The sequence below is a fragment of the Tetrahymena thermophila genome (genome assembly GCF_000189635.1).
Source record: "Tetrahymena thermophila SB210 genomic scaffold scf_8253915, whole genome shotgun sequence".
NCBI classification, from domain to species: Eukaryota; Ciliophora; class Oligohymenophorea; order Hymenostomatida; family Tetrahymenidae; genus Tetrahymena; species Tetrahymena thermophila.
Genome location: NW_002475974.1, coordinates 181916 through 199466, shown reverse-complemented (window position 1 = coordinate 199466; position 17551 = coordinate 181916). Strand labels below are relative to the sequence as shown.

The window sequence follows — 17551 nt, the reverse complement described above, 5'->3', positions numbered from 1 at the left end:
AAGTATTATATTGTTAGTTATATATTTAATATTACTATGTTTGTAAATATTTATTTAATCTTAATTATTTTTAAATTACAATTAAAATTTGTTGCTGCATACTTAAAGTTTTAATTAAAATTAAAATGTAATCGAAAAGTAATATCTTGCTTGTATTTTATCCATAAATTTTTTCCAAAAAAATTGAAGAATATATTTTAGCTATTGTTAAAAACAAATTAAAACCATTCAAATTTCTTAACTTGCTACAAAATATGTGATAATAAATAAATATTCGTTATAAAATATTGTTTATGTTGAGCCATAGAAATTTATATTGAAATTTACATGGATTTAAAAAGGTAAAGTAAAATTCAGATATTGTATATTTATTTATTTATTTATTTTCGTTCCTTCAATAATTAATAAATTTGTAAATTTAATTCTAAAAAATTTTAATAATAAGCAAAACAATTGCTGATAAATAAAAATATTTTTTAATCAAAGCCATTATTTTATAAAATCAAAGAAAGTATATTCAAACATGAGCGAAAAAGTTTTGTAAGAATTTTCTGCTAAAATTTTAAAAGCCAAAAATTTATATGAAGCCACTAAAAACTAATGTGATGTGCTTAGAAGAGAAAAAGAAAAATTAGAAAGAGAATATAAATAGATTTATGAAGTAAGAAAAGAAGCTGAATTGCAAGAAGAAAATCTGAAGTATTAATATGAGAATTCAAAAAAATCAAATAAGGAGGAAAGTGAAAAATGTGCTCGTGAAGTTGACGAACTAAATAATTTGCGTTCTTTAAAAAAGAAGTTAAAAAGAGAAAAAGACATTTATGAAAGTGAGATGATGAAAAATTCATTAGCTTTAGAAGAATTAGTAAAATAAAGAGTATAGTTATAATAAACAGCTAAATAATATTCAGATAAATTAGAAAATATAACTGCTGAAAGGGCAGCTTTGCAAGTAAATTAAAATTTTACTTTTTTTAAAATTTAACGATGCATATTTCTGAAATTTTAAGTTAAAACTAAATCACCTATTAGACTTATTCTCTCTCTATTTAATATTTTGTGGCAGTTAAAATTTGATGTCCCAATCAAAATAATAATTGCTTATATAATATTAAGATTTTTAATTTAAAAATGTTTTTAGCCATTTGATATGAAAATAATTTTTATTTCAAAAATCATTATTTAAAATAAATAATTATAAATTAAAAAGGATGAATATGTCAAAACAAATAGTGCAATTGAAGATTATACATTAAAAATTAAAGAATTAAAAGAAGAAATGGATACTATGAAAGGTTTAATTTCATAAAGTGTATTAGCTGTAGGCAATATACCTACTTCAAATTAAAATATAAGTTAAAATTTAAACGCAACTAATTAGCATATGAATATTAATGGAGGAAATAACTGACTGATTTACTTATTACTAACAAATTAAAATAAAATTTTAATTTAAAACTTCTATAATCAATTAAGAAAATAAATATTTGTCATAAATCTTTACTTGTAAAATATTAAGATAAATATAAAATATATAAATTAATATTCAACTATTAATTTCAAAAAAATTATTTTGATTGAAAAATTTACAAAATTAATTTATATTTTAATTAATACTAAAAATAAATAAATTAAAAATAAAATATTTATTTATCATTTGAGTTTTATTTTTAAAAATTACTTTTTTTATTTTATTTTGGCAAATAACTAAAAAGCTTTTTTAAAAATAAAAAATAAAAATTTTAAAATTTACAAAATTAATTGATATCACTTATTAATACTAAAAATAGAAAACCAATTAAAAATAAAATATTATTTATTATTTGAGTTTTATTTTTAAAAAATACTTTTTTTATTTTATTTTGGCAAATAACTAAAAAGCTTTTTTAAAAATAAAAAATAAAAATTTTAAAATTTACAAAATTAATTGATATCACTTATTAATACTAAAAATAGAAAACCAATTAAAAATAAAATATTATTTATTATTTGAGTTTTATTTTTAAAAATTACTTTTTTTCTTTTCATTTAGCAAATAATTAAAAAGATTTTTTTAAAATTAATAATAAAAAAAATGTTAAATCAGAAAAATAAAAATTTGAATTTAATTTATTTGATATTTAAAATGACTTAAACATTAATTATCAACACATCAAACATAAAAAATAAATATTTTATTATATCCTTTTGGTTGGATTTGGTCAATATGAATGACATAATTGTTTAAATTTACTTAATCATATTTAAATAAAAAATAAATATCATATCCAAAATAAAATGAAGATAATTAAAATGTTTTGATTGATGGTTTGGTTGTAATCAGAATTAGTTAATAAACGAAAACATAAACAAACTGTTTCATTATAAAAATAAATATAAACAATTTGATATACCTCATTTGTAAATATAAATTAATTTTTAAGAAATCAATGAAGTAAAATACTTGAAATAACGTGTTTTCTTGATAATTAAGAAATTTTAGTTTTAAGATTTTAAGTAAATTTGAGAGAAAGAAAGAGATAAACGTGCGTGTTTATTAATAAATAGGAAATTTTTATATTTATTAGTTAGTTGGTTAGTTAGTCAATTAATCATTTAGCCTGAGATTTATTTTTTTTGGCATATAATTACTATATTTTTTCATCAATTAATGTTATTATTTAATCTGTATTAGCAGGTAATCCAACACTTTCAAGAATTTATATTCTGACTGATCTTTATTACTCATAAGACATAATTGCCTTTTTCCAATTATTTGTATATTCGTAGATATTTGCTAAATCTCCTAGTATAGCTTCTTGATCTTAAAGTCTGGTTTCATGGTTGATTGAAAAAATTTGAATGGCTTTTTCTAAACACATTATTCCATAATTAAATGTATCTTCCTTTTCAGAGGTCTTATTGCTGATCCTAAAAGATATTGAGCAGTATGCCATACCCATAATTCTCAAAGCATCACCAACTTGTTCGTCGTTTTCTCCACGAATGGTTTCAACTAAATGTTTACTCTTTTAAGCATATTCTATTGCTTTCTCAAATTATTCATTTTAGATGCATTGCATACCTCTTGAAAATAGTAAACGACAGTAGATTGGTTCTTAGCTGTTTTCTTTAAATAGACTTAAAGCCTCATTTATTGTTTCTTCTGACTCTTTATGCTTTGCTTACATAGTGAGAAGAGAGCTCTTATGTTCAAGAATTTAAGCTAGATTTATTACTGAAATTTAGAATTAACGAGCAACTTATTCTGATTCAAGGGTTAGTTCGAATGATGTTCCATACTATTACTACTTGTAATAAGATTTAGCCATATTGAGTAAAACCCACGAGTAGTTATCAGCATTTTCTATATTGGCAGAGTGCATGTATTTCTTTGCATTACTAAGCACTTACAGAGCTTTTATTGTTTAGCCGCTAGTGCTGTAAAAAGTACCAATACTATTCAGGCATCTCATATGTAATGGGTGGATATTTCTTTTTGAATTTTCTATGTTATGTTAGGTGGATTACTAAACTAACTCATCAAGAGAGTTTAAGTTGTTTTAATTCTTATTTTGTATCTTATTCTCCCATAAATTTAAAGAAGCAGTGAAAAACATTTCTGCTTATTGCATGTTACGTAAATCAAAATGCAAATTTCCTAAAGTTTCAAATAAGATAGCTTATCTTAATGTGAGATGGCGCATATTTTACTCGTTTTCTTATTCATTATGCTTAGATTACTTACTATTTTATTTTTCCTATATTTCAGAAATAAGTTATTCAAGAAGGAAAGCTGCTTTTTCTATGGATTATGCAGACTCTTTAATGTAACCTAACTTATAAAAAGTTTCACCAAGAGTTTGTTAGGCAACAACCATGTGATCACTTTCAGCTTATTTTGTCTCTTCTAGTATTTTTATAGCCTTCAAGCAGTCTTAAATTGCCTAGCTAGCTTCTTATTCGTTGTGATACATATCTTGCATCTAAGCACGCATTAGAATTGTATTTGCATATTCAATTTTTAAGTTAATAGTCTCTTACTTTTTATCCTACACACTTTTAAGATTTACTCCTGATGCTAAAGTATTTTCAACTTATGTTTCTATTTATTTTAAGATAGAGAGAGCTTAGTCTGTCTTGCGCAACGAGTAGAGAGCATTTGATTTCTTTTACAAATCTGAAATGTATCCTAAGTATTAGCTATCTTGGTGAAATTCAGTCTTTAAATTAATTAATTCAGTAATTTTATCTAACAATTCTTATGCATTCATACTATCCATATTACTCTCAATTTCCTACTCAATCAAGCTAATACGCTTTTAGATTTTGTTATTAGCAAACACAGAAGTGAAAAATGTGTTTTAACTTTTGAAGAAGAGACTGGAAAAATGTTTATCCTTTTATTAGAGAGATAATCTGAAAGAGTGTTAAGTCCTGGAGCTATTGAGTCTTAATTGCTATTATTTATTGATTATTATAGATTATTACTTATTAGACTCAAGTATCTAAGAAGTCATAGTTCCGAATTGAAATTTTGTTTATTGTGTATTTTAGTTTAATGAAAGTTATTTGTATTAATCGCAAAGAGCTTTCATGGAGAAGGCTCTTTAAACCTTTGTGGTAATATTCAACATGAGTGTTTAATAAGCAGTTTTAAATAATATTTATTGATTATTAATTGCCTTGATTTAATTAAAAATAGTTCTATTTTATACTTGCTTTTTATTTGATTTTTCTTGAAATGTTTCCTCTTTTCAAGTATATGCATCAATCAGAGTTTGTTTGTTTGTTATATTAGAATTTGTATGGTTCAGTTCTTTATGAATTTATCTATAATATATTAGGTCACTATAAAAATATAAATTTACTTACCCACTTTTTAATGATCATAAATTTGATAAGATAGTGCGTAATTTTTTCTTCTTCTCAATAGCTTTTAAGTCTCACTTTTGTCTTTTCTCCTTATATAAAATAGAAAAATAAAAATCTTTCTTTCAGCGGCTGTCTATACTATTTTTAAATTTTAAAAGTGCAAAATGCACTGAAGTTGAATAACTTTGTGTATGTTTTATTTCAACTACATATTGTTTTACACATAAGCATTTTAAATCGAATTTATAAACAAATAAACTAGTAAGCTTCTATATTTATTCTGTAAATTTGTCCACATTTAGACTTGTTTGTTTAATAGTAAAAATCATTTAATTTTTAATTAGTTGACATCATTTTGCTTAATAAATTAGATTGTTCATGCTTACCATACTGTTAATTTGATGATTAAATTTCATTAATTTGCATTAATAGGAACTATCAGTGCCTTTTAAGATTTTTCATATTTTAAAAAGTGTTAAAAAAGTTTGATCAGCTTTATAATTGATTATCAAAACAAAAAAATTAGATAACTAAATTCTAATAGAAAATATTGTTAGACGAAATTAATTCTCTTTTTATATAAACATAAAGTTATAATAAAAATTGAAGCTAAGAGTTTATTGCAAATCAAGATCAATAAAGTCACTCATAAACTTATTTAGCCTTTCTTATAAAATGACTTAAGTATGAAAACTTTATTAATAGCTGAAGTGTTTTTCATAAAATTTAATTGAAATTTTGAAAACAATATATATTAGTCCTCTTTCTTTAGTTATAATTTTTTATAAATAATATTTTTGACATTTAAGCTAAAAAATACTCTTTAAATGGATGCAACTTTTAATCAACAGTACTTTATTATCAAACAACTTACAATTTATCTAGAAATTTTTTAATTTAATATTTTAAAAAAGAGAGAATGTTAATATTACTGATTAAATTCTGAATAAAGATTAGATATTATATTTCTAAAATTTATAATTTCAATTATATTTTTAAAATGATAAAATCTTTAAATCATTTTTCAAATAATTTTAGATAAATTTAAAAATAAATAGCAACACAACGGGGAAAAAAAATTTGATTTCATAAAAATTTAGATTAATTTTAAAAATTATTTTAATAAGTACAAAAAAAAGTAGGGAATATATGTTTCCATTAGTAATAATATACATATTATTTTTTTGTAATTATAATTGAAAAAAGTAAATAAATTTAAAATAGAACGAGTTATTCAGTTTTTAATGTTTGTTTTTCAAAAGAATTTAAATCATAAATTTTTTTAATTAGAATTTTTTTAAAATTAATTTTTTTTTAAAGTGAAAATTAAAAAATATATGTATGCATGCCTTTTAATTAACTATTGTTTAAAAGTTTCTTTTTTAAACAAATTTATAGTTTATATGAAAAAATATTCATTTTTTTTAGAATCATAAATAAATATTTATACTAATTCAATATCTAATATGTTTTTAGTCATATATGTATTTATTAATTTGCTTATTTTTTGGGATAATATTTTCCAAAACCTCCTTTTTTATTAATGTATAATCTTTATGAAATAAGCTCTTCTTAACTAGAATAGTCTATATAATAAAATCAATATGCATTCAAGATTTATTAAGTTTTTATTGATATATTTGTTTGTTTGTTTATTTATTTGCTTATTTTTTTTATTTTACTTTTTATAAATTTATAATTTGTATGAAAAAAGGCTCAGTTTAATATGTAATTGAAATACATTCTATTGAAAATTTCTTTGAATTAATTTATAATTTGTGTTAGAGCAATTTAAACTTTATATAAAGAATAATATATACACATAACTTATTAATCATATACATTCAAGATTTATTAACTATTTATTTATTGATATATTTATTTTATATTTACAAGAAATATCTGTTATCATTGATTCACTTATTGAATTTGTGGAGGATTGTTTGCTTACTAAAATTATTGTAAAAGTTTATTATTTTATTCATAGAGATTTTAAATGATTAAATGTAATTAATTTATGTTGTTATTAAGTCTTTTTTCGTTTTCCTCTTTTTCTTAATAAACATCAACCAAAGTTTATTCTAGTTTCTGTATCCTTTAAGAACACTATTAATGTTCTGAGGAAACCTTTTCTAATTATTATTCTTTGAATTTTAATTAATCGTCAATTAGGTTTCTCTAAAGCTCTAAATTTTCTATTCTCCTTTTTAAGTCTTTTTCTCTTTAATCTAGTAGCTCGTCTGTAAATATTTTGTACCTCTCTTTATCTGCTGACAGTAAGATTTCCTTTGTTTTTTCATTTTCTCCTCCATTAATTCTTTCTTAGACTTGCTAGATACTTAGATGATCTTCTCTTTTTCTTATAGGAGTATTAAACGCACTAACTACCTATCTTAATGGAGTTAAGTTATATTCAACACTTTTTTGAGCTGGAATAATCTTTATCAAGCTTTGCTAACTTTACCTTGCGCTAATTAAACCATTTACATTTCCAGACTTCAAAAATTAATTTTCAACTGCTTATGGTAATTCTTTTTATTTATTTTGTATTAACTATATCCTTGAACTTTATTAAACGACTCTCTATGGACTTGTTTCATTCGAAGCAGTTATTTTTTAAGAATTTTATAATTTATTATCTTAAAATATTAGATTATTAGTACTACTATTGTTGTTGCTGTTGCTATTACTATGCTTGTTATTTGAGATGGGATATTGTTAATCTCCTTAATATTAATCAGAATTAGGTAAATAAAAGGATACATTCTTAGAGCCGGAGTCCTTTTTTATACTGTTTTTGAACGAACTGTTATTCCTTGAAGGGCTTTAAAAATTTTAATCTAAAGGTTGCTTAGAGTTTTCTTAAATTGGCTTAATTAACTATGGAACAAATGGTGGAGGGCTGGTAGTAACGTATTGCACAATAGGTATAACTCTTTAAACCTAACTAACAGGGGTACCATGCATCTATATATAGTTATTAGGTTCTCTTTATTGCTATCTACTATTAACAGAGAGGAGGCTTATTCCTCCATGTTATGACTTTAGATCTCTCTATTTCAATTCTGCTAAAATTTATTATTTGTTTGCACTCATAATTTCTACTTCAATAAATATAATCAGATTTAATTATTTTTATTTTATTTCCTTTATTTTTAAAATAAGAATTGTAATTTAAGGTTAATTAAAATATTCTTTGATAGATCTTGATAATTTTTATTTTTTATTTGCCATTCTTTTCAATTAATTATAAATATTGATCATACATTTAAAATTATTGGTTGGTTATATAATTTAAAAAGCATTTCAAAATTATTTTTAATTTTACAACAAATTTTAGCATAACTAAATTTATAAAGAAACTCAAAAGAATTTTAATATATTTTATGTAAAATATAAAATAACAGCTAAAGTTTAATTGTTAAAGTAAAAATATTTATTCTATTTTATATAAAAATAGTATATTTTTACTTGTAGATGAGCTAATAACAATTCCAAAACAACTGATGTAATTTGTAAAAAAATATTTTTATTGAAATTTCTTTCTCATATAAATATCTACTCCTTAAAAGTAAACATTTGCTAAATATCACTTAACTTAAAGCACAAAATATTGTTTTATTAAAATAAACAAATAGGAATTTAAAAATAATCAATATATTGAAAATAAATAAATAAAAATTAAAATACACAATAATTTGAATAGAACTTTGATTGTATAAAAATATCTTCTTCTTAAATATTAATTAAGTTAAAAAAAAGAAATTTTTACATTTAAATAAACAAATAAGAATATTTTATAATCAATTATAAATTAATATGTATAAAAAAATTTTTTTTATAGGGAAAATATTCTCTTCTATAAAAATAATTGCCATTAAATTATTTACCAACTTAAAAAACACAAAAGCTATTAAAAATTTTTTAGAAAATAAGAATTTAAAAGTAGTCCAATATATTAGAAGAAAATATAATGAAAGAATAACTCTTTCTATCAAAAAATATCTAAATCATTTAAAGTAAATTCTTGTTAAAATATTGGCTAACTTAATTAGCATAGATTTTTAAATAATTTTATTTTCAAAAGTAAAAAAAATTGCAAAAGATTCAATCAATTATAGGTTAAAAATAAATAATTTAAAAATGTGAATTATCATTCATTAAAAAATGTTAAAATAGATAATAAACTAATTTTAAAAAACAACATTTGGCAAATTTAAATTTTATTTATGAGCAAAATTATAAAAGTGTAAAAAACAATTAAAAGTTGATTTGTTCTAAACATGAAATAAAATTTAAGGTATATAATTACAAATAGAATTATTAGTTCTTTCATTGTTTAATAGCCTATATTAAAATATTTTTTATATGCTCAAATGTTAAAAAAATGCTTGAAAATTATTTTTTACAATATTAAAGTAGGATTTTCATAAATTTTTTGGGCTAGATTAAAAAGAAATGTAGTAAAAACAAACTTTATTTTACTTTGCACACTTTACACTTGAATTATTTTGAGCGAAATACTAAAAATTTTTAATTTAAGCTTGAATGTATTTTAGCATTATACACTATAAATTATACTTTCTTATATTTTAGGATATCGTTTGGATGATATTTGCATTAGAACAAAGTAAATTTAAATTATTTCAAATCAGAAATGAATATTTTTTATTAAATTAATTAAAAATCAATAAATATGTAATTCATTTCGTAATAGTTGATTTAGACTGTATATGTATTATTATAAATAAATCCTACTTAGTAGATTGATTAATACTCAAATATGAGTAATTAATTGTAAATAAAAATTAGGGTTATATTAGTAATTATTTTTTTTTTAAATTTGACTGATATTAAAAACAAAGGAGCTTTTCATATATTTTAAATATATAAACATAAGAACTTAATATGAAATTAATTGTAGTATATTGATTATATGTTTATCTAAATACTTGAAAAATTTGTTAGTTATATTAAAAAATTGTAAGCCAGGGAAAGGTTACTCAATTCATTTTTGGAGTTCTAAATAAATACTTCTTTCCTTGATCTTCTTTTTAAAAGAACTTAACATAAATTAAAAATGCTGAATTTAATTTATTAAGAAATTTAAGTGCTATTCTAATAATAAAGTAGATGATATCTTAAAGATATTTATAAAACCATTACTAAATTAGATTTACATAAATGTGAACCACTCATTTAGTGAATTTATAATCAAAAGTTTCTAAAAGGAATATTTTATAAATATAAATATGTAATTATTTAGAAATACAAATTAAAAGGATAAATATAAAAAAATTTTATACAAATCTCCATTTAGTTAGTTAATTTAAAAATTTTAATGAAAATATTTATTTAAAATCATAATTAAATTTATCAAATATTTAAATGTATTTATTTTTTAAATCTTGGATTTTAAATTTCAATTTTAAATGTTTTTTATTCATTCTTCCTTATTAATTTCTTCTCATTCACTATTCATTAACAAAAATAGAAATTCAAAAATTCAAAATTATTTTGGAATTTGAATATTTTTTACATCAATAAATAAATCTAAAATTGCTTATCAGTGCGAAATAAATATCTTATTATTGCTTTTCTTTTCATCTATAATAAATAATTTTTCAAAAATAAATGTCAAAAATGTTTAGCTCTTACATAATTTGAATTTTGTCAATTTTCTTCAATTAAATAAGCACAATATCTAATTTTTTAAGATGTTACCTTATAGATTATTTTATTTATAATATACTAAATAATGTTTTATTAAAGTGACAAATTTTGCGTTTTTTATATTTATCACTCTGCAATGAGTGGTGAGAAAACTTAGCAATAATAATCAAATATAAAAATACTATAATTTTTAGGAGTGGCTAATTTTGCTTTAGAGGCTAATTCTTTGATTCATATGTTTTTATTTATGGACTGAATCAGCAAAATTAATATCTAGGTATTCTTTTAAATTAATAAATAAATGAAGGTTGTGACTGTGTATTATCTTGAAATATTTAATTATTGATATCTTAAGTAATTGCTTCAGGTAGAAAAGTATTAAAATGGAATTTGATTAATTATTATGGTAAGATATAGGCTTTTATGTTTATTAAAGTTATTAATAATAAGGATTTGTGGTTTAAATGCTGCTTGACGCAAATCTGTTTAGAATAACCATTGATATTTAAATATTTATGGAAAAGAATATTTTAAAATGAATGGAATTATTTTCAGTAAGAAATAGATAGAAGCAAATTACAAAATAATCTTTTATCCAAAGATTAATTTTTAATTAATTTCCAATCGAGTTAGCTCTGATTGAACCAATAAAAAAAAAATTATAATTGGAGAACCTTGCTTGTGTTAATTACAAGATATTATTTTTAAATAATAAAAATAAGGAGTTGTCAGTGTTATTATAATTATCAAAATAAATAAACAACTACTAAACTCAAAAACTAAATAAATAAATAAAAAAAAAGCAAAAAGCTATCCACTAAATTAATTCATTTACTAACTAACTAAATACTACTTTTTCTATAAAATGTCTATTGCTTAACCAACCATGATTAAAAAAATCAAAGCTTCTCCTCGCCCCACTGCTGCTGCAGCTACTCCTCCAATCTAGGACATGAGAGCGTCTACCAGCAGCTAGGGAGATGAACCAAAAAATATAATTGAAATAATTCAAAGTAATTAAATTTATTCCTCAAAATAATCTATTTATTGAATGTATTTTTTAGGATAAAAAAAAATAAGTTTTAATTACAATTATTGATATTGTTTTTTATATTATTCAATTTATTGATTGATTGATCAATATATGGGAAAAACATTCATAAAAATTATTAGCCTCTCGCATAACTTTGAGAAAAAATACTTTTTGGTATAATAAAAATATTTTATTAAATAATAAATAGATAGGTTCTTCTTCATTTCAGCATAATCTCCTCCTAAATATGATGAAAATAGTTTCTATTTCTGCACTGACAAGGTAAAAAATAATTCGAAGATATCTTATCTATTTTATAGATTTGAAATTTTATATATGCATAATAAGATTATTACACCTCTTTATATTGATAAATATCTATCTTAACAAAAACCTTGATTAAAAGCTCAATTTCTTTTTTTAATAAATACTCAGGATTTGTATTATGAACCATTTATAAAAGAATTCGGACCTTTAAATCTTTCCTAAATCTACAGATACGTAATACATGTCGATAAAGTTTTAAAAGAAAAGCAATTTTCAAACAGTATCCTTTATCACTACACATCTTACTAAGATAATACATTGAGAACTAATGCAGTTCTCCTTATATGCTGCTACTAAATGCTCGTTTTAAAAAGAACTGCAGAATAAAGCTGGGAACCTTTTATCAATATATCTCCCCCACTCTAACCATACAAAGATGTTCATAACTATCCTTATGATATGACCGTAAGTTATTTCGTTAACATTTAAAGTTTTATTATAAATTGCCAATACAATACAATCTAATTAAAATTTCTCAAAATAAATGTAATAACCTTGAAAAGCATTAAGGTCAAATAAAAATCCTTAATTTGAATGGATAAAAAAATTAATTTTAATATTGCTTCACAAACGAATTTCACAAATTAGTTAAATAAAAATACCTGAAAATTAAGTTTAAAATTCTTTAAAATTAAAGGTTTTAGACTGTTTGAAAGGATTAGAAAAGGCCATAAGTCTTGGCTGGTTTTCTTTAGAAACCTTTAATCTAGTTTAGTACACTAATATGTATCTTTTCGAGAATGGAGATATGAACTGGATTATTCCAAATAAATTTTTAGCCTTTTCAAATCCTTACGCTACCCAATACGATAAGGCAAACAGGAGACGCTGCACTGTAGAAGATATAATTCCTAAATTTTAATAGCTTGGAATAGAAAGAATAGTTAGACTCAATTCTGAAGAATATGATGCCAACAAATTTGTAGAAAACGGTATTTCTCACACAGATTTATATTTTGCTGATGGATCTGCTCCTTCAGATGTAATAACTTTAAATTAATTAATTAATCTTCCTTGCTTCTTTTTGGGAGTAAAATACCCAATCAAAATTATGATTCTGAAAAAGATTCATGATCACTAAAAAGATAATCGATCAAATTTAATAAGATTAGAAAAAAACATTAATCAAAAACCCTGATTACAATTAAAAGAAATTGTTAAGCACTCTGTTCGATTGATCGCATGTTCATAACTCTAAACACAATTTACTTAACTTTAATTCACTTACATGCAATATTTTTAATTTATTGTAAAATCTAAAAATAGGATGTAGTTCTCAAATTCTTAAAGGTCTCAGAAGAAACTAAAGGAAAAATCGCAGTTCATTGCAAGGTAACTAACTAACTGAATATTGATATTTGAATTTAATTACTTATTTAATTTGAATCAAATCAAAGCAAGTAACAAGTTATTAACTTTTAATTTTAATATAAAGGCTGGTCTTGGAAGAACTGGAACACTTATAGCATGTTATGCTATGAAACACTTTAAATTCCCAGCCAGAGCTTTTATTGGCTGGATCCGTTTGTGCAGACCTGGATCTATTCATGGACCTTAAAACACTTTCTTGAATGTAAAAACCCTATTAACAATTTATTTATTCTACTTAAGCTGTCTCTTTTTTAAATTGATCTCCTTTTTTGCTTTTATAAGTATTAACTTAAACCAAAATATTTTGATTACTACTTTTTAAAAAATCCCCTAAATAATTAATTTTAATCTAAGCAAATTGTAAATCAATCTCAGCCACTCTTCCAATTCAAATTATCAAAATTTACATTTTTCATTTTAATAAATAAAGGAGAAATAGCCTTGGTTGTTCAGAATGAGCATAGGATCAAGACAAAGAACTTTCTCTATTGGTTAAGCAAGACCTGTAGTCAGCATAAAAAAGCAACCTAACTTTCCTAATATTTAAAACACCCCAGAACTTCCTATTAAATTTAGACCTAATCCCATAGTTGAATAATCTTTACCAGATATCCAATTTCCTAGAAAAAATTAGTTTAAAGTTGTCTCAGCAAGCTAGTCCCGCGCATCCTCTGAACAAAAAAGAACGTAAATATTAAATTTTTAAAAATTTTAATTAAAAAATGATTAATTTATAAAATAGTTTGAAATCAAAACCTATACCAAACTTTGTTTTTATCTAATAATTAATGTCAGAAAAATAAAATTAATAATGATCAGAATTACAATGAATACTTATTAAATAAAATAGCGATTTACAAAATTAAGTATATTGGCATTGATAGCTTTCAATTAATAATAACAAATTAACAAAATAAATGAATAAATTTTAATCCTATAATATTCCTTACACATAAACACAAATAAATAACACTTTCTCATTAACTTATTTTAACATTAATAAACAAAACAAAATTTTATTTACTACTAAATGATACTAAATAATAACTACTTTAAATTATCTTTAAATTTTTGCGTGTATTTATAAAATAAAAAATCCATAAATAAATAATATTGAGTCAAATGTAAGCTAACTTACACTTATTTTGCTAATTAACAAATTAAATTTGTATAATATTTTAGGCATGAATGTATATTTAAACCTTTGTAAATTATGTTTTTTTCTATAAAACAATCTAATCCATCCATCCATCATTTAATTATTTATAATTTGTTTGTTTATTTATATTTTTTTTCTGATCTTCTTAATTTTAAATTACATCATTTGATAAATTAAGTTTACTAATTAAATTTGTTTTATTCAATTACTTCATTTCTATTAATTTACATCTAAATTTGATTATTTTAATTTACTTCTTAAATTAATTGTACTTCTTTGATAACTAATTTCTTTATATTGATTTATTTACATTTCTAATTTTTTATATTTTACAATTTAAATATATCTCTTAAGTCATCCATCAATCCATATTAAATTTATTCTAATGGAAAAAATTAATGTCTTATTTTTGCTTTTAGATTTTCAAAAGTAGTTTGAAAACGCTTAAATATCTCTTTAAAATATCATATTTATTTTTTTTATCAAGGGCTAAAAAAATATATAAAAATCTTACTTATCTAAAATTATTTTGATGAAATAGATAAATTTTTTCTTCACTTTCTTTACTTACTTCAATAATAAATATAAATTGAGTTTCAGAATTTTTTTATCATTTATATTTTCTTTTTACGAATAACTAGTTAATTTACACATTTTATATATTTCTTATCTTAATAAAAATAATATTGATAAAACCTTTATTACACTAATGTAAACCATTCAGAAAAAATAATAACAACCTCAGTTTAAATTATAAATTAAAATTTGTTATTAAGATAAATTGAGACCATTGATTTAAATAGATAATTTAATTATTGCTAATCGATAATAAATAAATATTACCTAATATCTGAGTTAAGTTTTCTTGAAATTTGTTATTTGAATATTTTATAAATAATATTTATTCTTAATAATTTGCAAAATAATAAAAACTATAAAAAATACCTTGCTCGAATCTCAAGAAATAAACCCTCGAATTCAAAATACATTTAAAGATTCTGATATGAATTGCATTACTATTTTGAAAGGTAAGCATGATTTAATACACTAAAATAGTTTTACTCATACTGTATTATTAAATAGAAAAGCTATTAATATAAATATCTAAAGATTCAGGAGGTCTATCTCATATCTCAAATTTATTGCGTTTTTCGTTTGAATTAGTAAAATAAATTGTAAGATTAAATAAATTTTAAACTTTTAAATTTAAAGAATAATTTAGATACAAATAGTTAAGATAAGAATTTTTTTTAACTCAATATTGGCTCAATCATCAAATTCAATAATGAAATTATATCGATTCTGAATAAATATCCAAACAACACTATTGTTTTTTGCATTTCACACCTTGATAGTAGAATGCTTTAGTTCTTATTAATTATCGGATTTTTTTATGTAATAAAGTTTTTAAATTTATAAAATTTTACATTTAGATTAAATAAATTAGATCACGACTCTGAAAAATGATTCAAAATCCTTTATAAATTTGATAGAACAAATAATAAAGCCAAAGTGTATTATCTAAAGTGAAATTTAAAAAGTATTTACTATTATTATTTGAAAATATCTTATCAATTTAATTTCTTTTATAAAAGCTTTATCAAGCTTTGTAAAGTATTGAAAAGATCAGATAGTTATTATGGATTGATTGCAATAAATTTAATATAAAGTAATATGCAATCAATCTAATACAATATAATTTATCTGAAATAGTACCTCAAAAACTCTATTGCTTCTCCTCTCCTGTTGATGATAAATATTTAACAAAAATCTTTTAGAATTAAAATTATGACAGCACAAACTCATCACCCTAAAAAAATTAATTATAAGTATTAATTATATTTTTATCAATTCTAAAAATGAAAATAAATATTTTAAAAAGAGCCAGCTTGATCCAAGTTAATACTTAGAAGTTCTTGGAAATCTAGGAATTACTCAAATCATTAGGCTAAACTCAAAGACATATAAATCTTATAAGTTTACAAACTTTGGTTTTAAACATCATGATATATATTTTCCAAAAAATTCCTTGCCAACATTTGTAATTTTAAATGAATAATTTATATTTTATATTAAATATTAAATATACTTTAGGACCAAATAAGAGAGTTTATTTAAATTTGTAGCCAAAAAGATAAAATAGCTATTCATTGCACTGTAATAATATATTTATTTTTTAAGAAATAATTTAATTAATTTTATAATTTTAATCAGTCAGGATCTGGTAGATCTTGCTTGATGATTGCTTGCTTTTGTTTATATAAATATAAACTAGAATCATATCAAATAATAAATTGGATTAGATTAATAAGGCCTGGAAGTATAAGCTAACTATAAGAATAGTTTTTGAATGAAAACGAATAAACTATATAAAATTTATTTATATAAATTAAATGAAATTAAAAAAAAATTAAATTAAATTAAAAATGTTTTTTTTAAATTTTTTAACTAAAACATAATAAAAAATATTTTAAAAAAAGATAATAACTAAGTTTTAAAAACTTGATTTCTAATTAAATTTATTAAAATGATTGAATTCAGTTCAATATTAAAAAATAATATATCTACAATCTACTAAATCGCTATTGCTATCAAACAAACAAAGATATTTATTTCAATAAAAAAATTATATTAATTAATTATATTGTTATTCTATAATAAATTATCCTACTTAATAAAATTTTTGGAATCTAATTCTTATATTTAATATTAAGTATATGAGCAACTAATGCTTACTAAAACTACTATGGATTTTAATTCAAGTTATTTATCTTAAGCAGAAATTAATTTCTCATATTTTAATTAGAGATATATTGTTTTCAATATATTTGAATTAGAAATGCCCTAACTCCTAATAATAGGAATTATAAATTTGATAGTATTTTTATATAAAATATTCAGGCTCATCTCAAACTTTAAACCAAATAAAAAATTACAATTTAATGTATTTGAAATAGTTGTTTATATTTTAGAGAAGGAAGTAAATTGTAAGTTAAAATTATAGCAAAAAAGAATATTTAAAATTTTTAAATATAAAGGAGATTGATTATATTTTAGATAATTATAAATACTTAAAAAGAAATTTATAAATATTAACTAATTATTAATTTTTATTCATTAAAAATCTAAAAAAT

General features: G+C 21.1%; 5 protein-coding genes across 5 annotated transcripts; 3 read left to right on the top strand and 2 right to left on the bottom strand. All coding sequences in view use genetic code 6, as the record gives it.

Moving 5' to 3' along the window:
• Positions 1 to 523: 523 nt before the first annotated feature.
• On the top strand, positions 524 to 1411 carry TTHERM_00688760 (hypothetical protein; the record flags this gene model as incomplete). Its single annotated transcript, XM_001026978.3, has 2 exons — positions 524 to 952; positions 1211 to 1411. The coding sequence occupies 2 exons, from the start codon at positions 524 to 526 to the stop codon at positions 1409 to 1411; spliced, it is 630 nt and encodes a 209-aa protein (XP_001026978.1).
• A 1180-nt stretch (positions 1412 to 2591) lies between these two features.
• On the bottom strand, positions 2592 to 4736 carry TTHERM_00688750 (tetratricopeptide repeat protein; the record flags this gene model as incomplete). Its single annotated transcript, XM_001026977.4, has 1 exon — positions 2592 to 4736. The coding sequence occupies exon 1, from the start codon at positions 4614 to 4616 to the stop codon at positions 2592 to 2594; it is 2025 nt and encodes a 674-aa protein (XP_001026977.4). The 5' UTR covers positions 4617 to 4736.
• A 2026-nt stretch (positions 4737 to 6762) lies between these two features.
• TTHERM_00688740 (hypothetical protein) lies at positions 6763 to 8010 on the bottom strand (the record flags this gene model as incomplete). The annotated part of the gene is made up of 1 exon (XM_001026976.2): positions 6763 to 8010. Exon 1 carries the CDS (start codon positions 7948 to 7950, stop codon positions 6763 to 6765), a length of 1188 nt encoding a protein of 395 aa, XP_001026976.1. The 5' UTR covers positions 7951 to 8010.
• Positions 8011 to 11392: 3382 nt separating this feature from the next.
• On the top strand, positions 11393 to 14073 carry TTHERM_00688720 (dual specificity protein phosphatase CDC14A; the record flags this gene model as incomplete). Its single annotated transcript, XM_001026974.1, has 8 exons — positions 11393 to 11540; positions 11769 to 11842; positions 11996 to 12292; positions 12525 to 12869; positions 13154 to 13219; positions 13323 to 13460; positions 13689 to 13945; positions 14001 to 14073. 8 exons carry the CDS (start codon positions 11393 to 11395, stop codon positions 14071 to 14073), a joined length of 1398 nt encoding a protein of 465 aa, XP_001026974.1.
• A 1347-nt stretch (positions 14074 to 15420) lies between these two features.
• TTHERM_000688719 (tyrosine phosphatase) lies at positions 15421 to 16814 on the top strand (the record flags this gene model as incomplete). Its single annotated transcript, XM_012800805.1, has 8 exons — positions 15421 to 15445; positions 15501 to 15580; positions 15630 to 15812; positions 15865 to 15957; positions 16013 to 16246; positions 16300 to 16458; positions 16512 to 16574; positions 16632 to 16814. The coding sequence occupies 8 exons, from the start codon at positions 15421 to 15423 to the stop codon at positions 16812 to 16814; spliced, it is 1020 nt and encodes a 339-aa protein (XP_012656259.1).
• Positions 16815 to 17551: the final 737 nt, after the last annotated feature.